The following is a 9,056-nucleotide window of genomic DNA, read 5'->3' on the forward strand; positions in this document are numbered from 1 at the left end:
GTGAATGCCTAAGACTGAAATGTTTTTAACCGAGAACTCCTATTTGGTAAAAGCATGTAAACAAGCTACCAAGACGGATTGGCTAAGTCTCATTTTTCTCTGCTGCACATGCTGTACCTGCGGTGAAGCCGGAGGGCTCGTTTCGTAGCATTGGTGGCAGCCATCACATGCTGAAAATCAGCATTCGTACCTTTCCACTTGTTTTATTTTGCAAAGCAAGCAAAAAACTGAAACTTCCCAGTATTCTTGTGTCAGGAAGAGATGATGGGAAACAATTGTTTATTTTGCACTCTCAAGCCCCATATACAGTTGAATCAACCGACGTTTGTCTTTGTGTCAGCGGCCGTAGAGAGTTGTGAGTGAGCTCCCCTTTCCTATTCCAAGAAGCAGTTGAATTGCAGATGAGCTAGAAGGTACTTGGAGGAATTAGGTTATTCTGGATTTTTCCTTCGTTTTAGCTGAACACTCCTTCCATGTGTTAACTTTGAGTTTACAGTTTTATTACGGGATCACCATACAATAACATACTGGGAAAGATACACGTTTGGCCGTGAAGCATTTGATGACTAGTTCTTTAAGTCTTTGCATTAAACCTTTTCGCTATTAAAGGGAAGTCTGGTTCTTTATTGGATAACATAAGAACTGGAAAATAACTGGTTAATGCTCAGAGGGGTTTTTTGTTTGTTTTTGTAGAGGAAGACAACCTAAACATGATGCTATCAGTGTTGGTTGTTTGATTTTCAGGTAACACATCTTATTTTCAGTGCCATGGTAGCTTTGCAGGGTGTATTAAAGTAGCTGTTTTAATGCTTCAGATCTGTAGTTCAAGTGAAGACTCTTATTTTATGAATGTTCATAGGGTCTGTGTTCCCATAACTGATTTATGTTCTGTCACTGGCAAAAAAAAAAAAAAAGGGTCTTAATGTATTTTACTGCTATGGTAGATCGTTGAAATTTCACTTAGGATGCAGTAACCAGTGTTAAAGCAGGAAGCTAAAACAAGCATTATAGTGAAGAGTTCAGAGGCACTTGGAAAACGTCAGCAGTTTTGGGTGGTTTTTTTTCTTCCCAGTCCTTTTATCAGCGAGGCTCTTGGAATTCACCTTTGGAGATCAGGAAAACAACATTAGGCTTGCAGAGGGACTTAATCCGTGTCCAAAGCATTTTAGTTAAAATAAAACCTGAAAACTGACTTGCACCAGCTCTTCTTTGAGTCTGGGTTAGACTAGTGTGCGGTCTGCTGTGCTGTGCGGGCACGTGAGCCACAGCTGCTGGATGGTGTGAGCTCCTGCGTCTGAGCCGCGCGAACTTGAGGTCAAAGTTCTCTACCATCTCCCTGGCTCTGTTTCCCGCTCTGCAGCGAGCGCTGTTTGCTTGGGGTGTTCACCACACGCTGCTGGCCGTGGAAGCTGTGGGTCGAACGTGTCCAGCTTTGTTGCCTGCTCTGCTTTTCGCCTAGTCGCTTCCCCTGCGATCTGCTGCCCGGGCTCCTCCCGCGTGTTCCCATTTGGGCAGGACTGCGTGGAGGCGGCACGGGGACACTTCTGGAAAGAGACTGCTCTTTGTGGAGGCTGTGGCTGGTCGCAGAATCTCTCTGCCATTTGCACTGCTTGAAGCTCGGTGGCAGATGGAACTCCATGGAATTTGCTGGTATTATTTGAAATATCGGGAAGAATAATTCAATCCAAAACCATTCATTTGGCTCAGCATGTCTGTTTTATCAGGGAGCAAGTGAATGTGTTTCTGTGGTCGTTGGGCTTGCTGCTTTCTGTTCGCAGGAACCTTGGTGAGGGAGGGTGCTAGTGACATCCTAGCACATTTCAGCCCGTCTTTAGGTTGCGCGCTTTTGCTCAGCTGTCGGACATTGTTAGGGTGAGGATTTTTGGAAGCATATGCTTCTCTACATGTTTCAAATTTCCTTGTAGGCTCTATCACACACCCAGGCACTGGACTTGTCTTCTGTTACAGAAATAGGTGGCTTGAAAACCCTAAGAATAGGAAATCTGTTAAAATCATAATTTATTTTTCTTCATATTTGTGGTTTATTTTTTCTTGAATACCACAATTTTTTTTGTCTTTTTTTGCGGTTTTGGTTTGGTGTCACATCAGTTTAGCTGGTTTTCTACGGTTACTATTAGTAACTAATACTTATTTTACGTACTGTCAGCGAGAGCTTCCCATTACGTCTGTTACGAGAAGTAGGGAATGAAAAGCTGGAACTTCAAGATAAACTATGTAGACAAGTGGTTTTCTCTCAGAGCAAATTTTGTGACACACATGGGCTGAGCCTGGTCGCTGTTTGCTGGCTTATGGAAGGTGCTTAACCCAAGTCTGGCACAGTGCTGGGAAGCAGAGATGAACGCTGTTCTAACCGTCCCCAGGAGGGAGGACTGTGTTTGTGAGGATGTGGTTAAGGAAAATGAAGCCCGCGTCGGCGCATTCCCTTCCGTGCTGCGTCACGAACGCCATGCGTGCTATCAGTTCTACGCACCACGAAGTGTTCGTGAGATCACTCCACGATCTGGAGGTGTAGAGGGGCAGTACTGTTATCTACGGGAGAGTGCCTAAATGGAAAAATAAACTAAAACCACTTTCAACAAGATTGTCATAGAAAATGGATGAATTTCCTATAGTTTCCTGGTTTTGCTTGACTGCAAGTGAGAGCTGACCATAAAGATAAATCAGAAGGCAGAAATATTAACTGGTCCCTTTAGACCACAATAACGTTAGGAAAAAATACTTGAAAACCTCCTTTATTTTTAAACCTGATTTGAAATAATGCACAATAAAATGCCAGTCAAACGCAGCTTGAGGCATTGGTGGGTTTACTGTGATTTTATTTGATGACACAATTCCTCTTTTTCAAGCTCGTTTTGTCTGCTTTGCATGTCTCTTGCTTTCAGATCTTACTCATTTTTGCCTTCCGAAGCCATTTTGTCACACTTTTACCATTGGCTGTCTCACTGTCACACCGAAGTGACTCCCTGTCATGAAATCTTTCTTCAGCGTAAGGTTTTTTTCTCACACATGTAAAATACACTTTACTTTCGACTCTTCTCCGTCTGGGTTGCCTGATCATTTGTCTGGGTTGAAGGTCTGTCTTTAAAGAACTAATATTTTCTTGCTGGCAAAAGAAAGGGGAGGTGAAGGAAGGGTCAGGTTGTGGATCAGTGTTAAACAAATTGTGAAGGTCACAAAGAATTTTAATCTGGCTTGAAAAAGAGACTTGTATCCAGCAGCACATTTTTGTTTGTGATGGTCTGAATGGACAATTGTGGCTACTTTGAGAATTTGGTGTAGACTGCATGACTGGTATAAATTGAATTAGTCTCATGACAAGGACATAGTCCTTTTTTTTTTTTTTCTATCTGCCTGATGGAAAGCAGAAGAAAGCCCTGCGTGACATGTCTTGACCTGCAATGTCAATGTGAGCTTTTGTGACAGGCTCTGATTCCTGGCCTCTCATTTGATAAAGCCAATTTGGTGGAGGCTGGAAAGGAGCCTTGCTGCTACACAAAATGCACTTGCAGAACAGAGGGTTGGGGGGGTGGGGCACAGATGACTGCCATTCAGTCGTAATAGTAGTTAGAAAGCCAGAGTTTCTGTCTGAAAATGGGGTGAAGTCTTGGGCTTGTGTAACAGAGGGACGGTCACACCAAACGATGCACTGTGTAATATCTTGTGCCATGTATCACCTTTTTTCTCCCTTTTGTCCAGCCATCCCTGTGCTTTCCATTTCCTCCCTTTGCTTAGATCTGATGGGTTTTTTTCCTGCTCCTCTGCCTTCCATTCATCTTACTCTTCTCTCTTCCCCACGCTCTGTAGCCTGAAGGGAGTGTAATCGCTCCCTTTCTTCCACGCTGACAGGGCACCGGCGAAGAAGAACGCATTGTGAGCGCTGCCTTTCCTTAGCCTGAAACATCCCAACTCGCTGATTTTGTGTCTGTTTCCCTCCCATTCCCAGTGTCCTCCTTTCTGCCTCCATTGACACTGGTAGTAGAGGATTGCGAGTTTTGGAAATTCCAGTGGAAATATTTATACTGCATGAAAGGCAAAAGCAGCCAAATGCAGGTAGTGCAACGGAGAACTGTGACCTGCAGTGCTCATTGCTCTACCTGCACTCGCAACACAGATGTGATGATTTAAATTCAAATGTTTTGTCATGTTTGAAGTACTAGAAGGACTTTTTGAATTGCTGGTTTGTTTTTGGTTTTTTTTTAATGATTTTTTTTCTGTGATTTCTGTTGATCACAATGCAGTGTTGTGTGGGTTTTTTTTTTTTCTTCCACGCAGTGAATCATGATTTTTTCACTGTCAAAACCACAAGAGGATGATTGTTTTTTCCTATACATTAATTTCAAATAAGGGGCTGTAATCTGAGCAGGGATGGCCAAGGGGTTTTGCAGTCTTCAAACAAACAAGAGCACGATGAGAAGATTACATGACCGAGTTGCAATTGCAAGGCGTAAGACTTGGCTGCAGGTGCTCCGACAGCAAATCATGGTATTGTGCCAGTGTCGGGGCCACATTTGAGTGATGTCTTCTGGAAGTTCTGTCACTTGTAGGATGAATTCTTGTGGTTTTTGTGAAAAGTCATTTCAGCTTATGCCACAGACTTCTACAGGACATAAAGAAAATTGAAAGTGTCATGTGATGTAACAAATCCAGAAACACCTGATTGTCCAAGCGTGTGTATGTTTCATTATCTCATGCAGATTTGAGAAAGGCATTCTTGTTTGTTAATAGACTGTATTTTTTTCTCTTTCCTTATTCAGAGACCTGAGTGAAAACCAGATAAAAGGAATCCCTAGAAAGGCTTTTCGAGGAATCGTTGATGTGAAGAACTTGTAAGTGATGAATTCATTAATGTTTGTGGTGAAAAACATCCTCCCCAGGTTACATCTGGCTGTTTGTATTTGTCCGAGTACGGTGTGGTTAGCTCTGTGCACCACGGAAGGGGGCTGCGGACCCTGCAGAGAGCAGCAGGTTACTGTCCAGGGCCTCCCGTACTGCTTTGGGTGTCGTGTCGCTGTGCAGCACATCTGGGGGAGTCCTGAGCCAAGGGAAAACCTATGCCTGCAGGCTTTGCCCCTCTACGGCGTCATCCAGCAAAATCCAATGAAATCATGGTCCAGGCCTTGAAGCTAAAGATACATAGGCAAAGAAATGGTAGAGCTTGGGGGTGGAACTGGAATATTTCATTTAGATTAAATTTTCTGTCCCACCACTTAGGTGGGAAGTGAATATGGCAAAGCGTGGCACACAGGTACAGTAGTTGAGCACAAATATCAAAAAATGAAAAGACAATGTGAGAAATTAACTGTGCATGCTCTGACAGTTTATATTGAAAATTAAAATATTTTCTAAAAGCTATCTATGAGAGAAAAGCAGGTGTGGTGGTTTGTGGGAATGAAGCCAGTCTGTCCTAGCCACTTTCTAGAACCTGGCCTGAAATACCTGTAAGGACTTTCAGCTCCATATTTCCTGTGGTGCTAGAGACGCTTGCATGTTATATACCAGCAATGCATTCCTGTGTGCACCTGCACCAACGCACCATCGAACACAAGGAGTATTGGAAAAGGAAATAGCAGCCAAGTTGGCAGAGACGGGATTTCCTGGGAGAACCTGCAGCCACTGTCAAAGCTGTTTCTTAGGCATTAGTACCAGCAGCGTGTTACCATACCAGTAGCTGAAATCTGATAGCTCACCATGGTAAATGCCGTAAGCATAGAGTAAATAGTGTGGGTTTTTTTGTTTTAGTCAGTAGAAGAATCAGCTAGAGGAGATGTAAAAAGAAGCACTTTGCTACAAACAGTCTTGCAACACAGTCTTGTGCTCTGTTTGCATTTCTTGCCCCGATGAACAACCTCTTTCGTATCCAGACTGAATTTTTTTTCTACGGGCAGCATGGAAACTTTTAAGGGGACTCAGAGCACAAGCACATTTGTATCCAAGGGCAAGGCCCAGTGCGTCCTCTGGTGACGCTGTGTTGCGGGGAGTGTCCCATCGCTGGGGTCTGTGCAAGGGAGGCAGTGCTGCTGCAGCGCCAAGCAAGGGCTTCCCCCAGACTGGAAAGCACAGGCACAGTGGCGATGCTGTGAGATGCCCCGTGCTCCCTCGGCGCACGGTGCGGGGTGCCTTTGGAGACTTTGGGATGGACAGAACGTGAAGGCTTGCATGTGTCACGTAATGTTTACAGCTGGTTCAGCAAACTAAGCCTGTGTTTCTTCAGTGGTTGGTTACTTATGTCGTGTATATTCAGCAGAGACCTTGGCTTTTCAGGTAAGGAAGGCTTTTATTGCCTGAATGTCAGCCTGAGAAAACACACCTTGAGGACCCGGTAAAACTCAGTTAAGCCTGTACTCTAATGTTCCTTTTCAGTGGAGGAGCATCAGAGGACCTGTGGGAACAGGTCTGGTTTTTAAGACACAGGAAAATACTGGGGAATATAGTTTATAGAGGGAGGAAGCGTGTGGGTTTTACACAGAAGTGTGATGTTTTGTCATGTTAACGTGAACTTTACTTGCATTGTGTAATCTAGAGGAGCAGCAGGTGGTGTTTTCTTTCAGCAAAACTAGCTTTCCCAGCTATAATTCCTCTGTTAGTTGTCTGACTTACTTTCAAATAGCAAAGTTTGCATTCAGAGTTGATTTCACCTCTGGCAAGCTGTCAGAACAACCACTGCTGTTCTTTGATTTACGCACCCTGTCTCAGTGCAGAGGCGGGCCACAGTCTTCCCTTTTCATGAGTCGATACCAGGGGCTGGCTGGCTGGGGTGCTTGCAGGAGCTCTGCAAAAGTTGGCTTCTAAAGCTTTAACAAAAAAACTGTGACTGTGAAATTGGGCAGTATTGATTATTTTGCTGTAAAAGACAGAGTATCAGAAGTGCTTGCCTGTCACTACTGTTTGTGTCTTTCAAGAATACTGAAGATATCACAGGATCATAAGATGATTCTGGTTGGCAGTGACCTCTGGAGGTCATCTCGTCCAACCTCTGGCTCAGCAGGAGCACAAAGCTTAGTAGTCTAATTTAGAGATTTGCTGATGTAAGCAAGTGATGTAAGCACTGATTGTTTGGGTAAGTCGCAGGAGAAGCAGACATTTCACTCACATCTGTAGTCATTACTTCTTCATGTGGAATGGATGAACTGTGCACCAGGGGTGGTTCATGAGATCAGATGACTGTTGCTTCTAGACATGGACTAGTGGTGTACAAGTTGCTGTGAAAAATGTGACAAAATCTTGAGCCAACTTGCTGCTGGAAACACAGTAAGATTTCTGCACTAATAACTCTAAGGGTGTGATGCGAGTTGGACCAAGTTAATATTTAAAGCTCTTAAAGCTCCAAGCAGTAAGCTGAAACATGCCAGTTTCCATTCTCAGCCTAGATTTGGCAGCCGAATTGCTCCCTTGGGAGTCTCAGAAATGGCCATGCCGTGAGTGCCAGTGGTGGAGCACCTAGACGAAGGGAATGAGCCTTTGCTGTTCAGCTGCTCGAACACCTGCACCGCCAGTCCCCCAGTGACTCCCTGACACGTACACGCTAATGGGACAGCAGCAGGGTTGGCTCTTTCAATGCTTATCACTTTGCAGATTTATTGTGCTAATTCAGCGAGGTTTTGAGGGATGTCAGAGACTCTTACACATAAGAAATAAAGTGGCATATTCTCCCACACTTCTCAGCCCTTTCCAGTTTGTCTTTAAAATTCATATAGGGAAAGGTGGCATGGAGTTGTGTATGTTTTCATGGCTTGACATTTAACGTGGCCTCAAATTCTTCCGTTTTATACATAAAGTGTCCAAATGTCATGGCAAAAATCGTAACTCTGTAGATATTACAGTTGGTCCACAGCAAGTGCTAGACCACATGAAAGTCTCCAGGTTAATGCTGTCTTTAACAGCAGCTCAGAGGGCTTCCCTCAGGAAAAATGCAGAGAAGTTGATGCAATACACTAAGCCAGGGCATGACTTCCTTCTGGATACAAGCTCTGAAATACGCAGCCTAAGGGCTTCTTATCAATTACAGCGGGTGCTGCTTGGAAACCCCGTGAGAACCACCTTATCTCTGCATGGCCGTAGCAGTAAGCAGCGCAAAGTGTCACCCTGTGTCCGGCTGGAGCATCCTGGGGTCAAAGCGAAATAATTCCTGAATTTAAGGGAAGGGGTGCTCTGCATGTGCTAAGTAATGAGAGTCCTGGGTGATGTCCCTCGAGCACCAGGACTGCAGAACTGCTTTGGTACCGATATGATTTGATAATTAAAAAAAATAAATGTTAAGGTGATAGGAAAGGGGGAAAAAAGTGTTACAGAAAAACAGTGTTTCGGGATATTTTCCACCATGCTTTTCTTTTCAATGGTGAAAGCTTTCTATCTTTTGTCATTCTGGTAGCAGAGCAGTGAGCCCAGGAAAATGGGGTCACATAAGGGCTGTGCAGAAGAGGAGCTTGTAAATGTCAGGAAGGCCAGTGGCTTTGCATGAGACAAAGTGGGGGAAATTTGTCATGTGAAGTATTCTCATGTCAAGTGTTTTTTGCTATTTGACTAGAAAATCAAAGGAAGAATTGTCACACAGTAAGTTAGTAAGTCTACTTCTAATTAAAATATAGAAAGAATTATACAGCTTTTAGAAAGTGTCACGAATGCATCATGTCCATTACCAGGAGTGAACTTCTATGGGAATTTGGTGTAAACTGACACTTTGGACATATTTTAGAATAGATGCATAAATGCTGCTCAGTGGTCCTAAAAGAGCAGAACAAGGGGGGCAGGAGAGGGCCAGCTTGCCGTGTGCATCTGTGTTCCGTTTCTGTCGCTACTTAGAGAACAGGAAACATTTCTTGCAGGGATCTATCCCCAAATAAGCACGTGATTTCAAGAATTCAAGTATGTGGGTTTGATTCTTGGTGAGCTTTGGGCCAGCTCAGCACTGTCAGCCATGGCCTTCCGTCATAAAGGTACGTAGGGACACGTCTTGGATTTCTGCACGTTCACCCTGCTTGTGTCACATCTTGGTGTGCAGATGAGGGTTTGTCCGGTGAGGCGTTCCAGCATTCCTG

At 44.1% G+C, this 9,056-nt stretch overlaps 1 protein-coding gene across 1 annotated transcript in view; it reads left to right on the forward strand.

Annotated features, from left to right (window-relative positions):
• Positions 1 to 2,355: 2,355 nt before the first annotated feature.
• LOC104498555 (slit homolog 3 protein-like) overlaps positions 2,356 to 9,056 on the forward strand; it is a gene marked incomplete at its 3' end in the record, with an annotated part of 172,351 nt that continues 165,650 nt past the window's right edge. The window contains exons 1-2 of the mRNA XM_010141950.1: positions 2,356 to 2,540; positions 4,776 to 4,847. Of these exons, the coding sequence (XP_010140252.1) occupies positions 2,356 to 2,540; positions 4,776 to 4,847 (257 nt within the window). The remainder of the gene's footprint in view (positions 2,541 to 4,775; positions 4,848 to 9,056) is intronic.

Source organism: Buceros rhinoceros, unplaced genomic scaffold (genome assembly GCF_000710305.1).
Source record: "Buceros rhinoceros silvestris isolate BGI_N320 unplaced genomic scaffold, ASM71030v1 scaffold12558, whole genome shotgun sequence".
NCBI lineage: Eukaryota > Metazoa > Chordata > Aves > Bucerotiformes > Bucerotidae > Buceros > Buceros rhinoceros.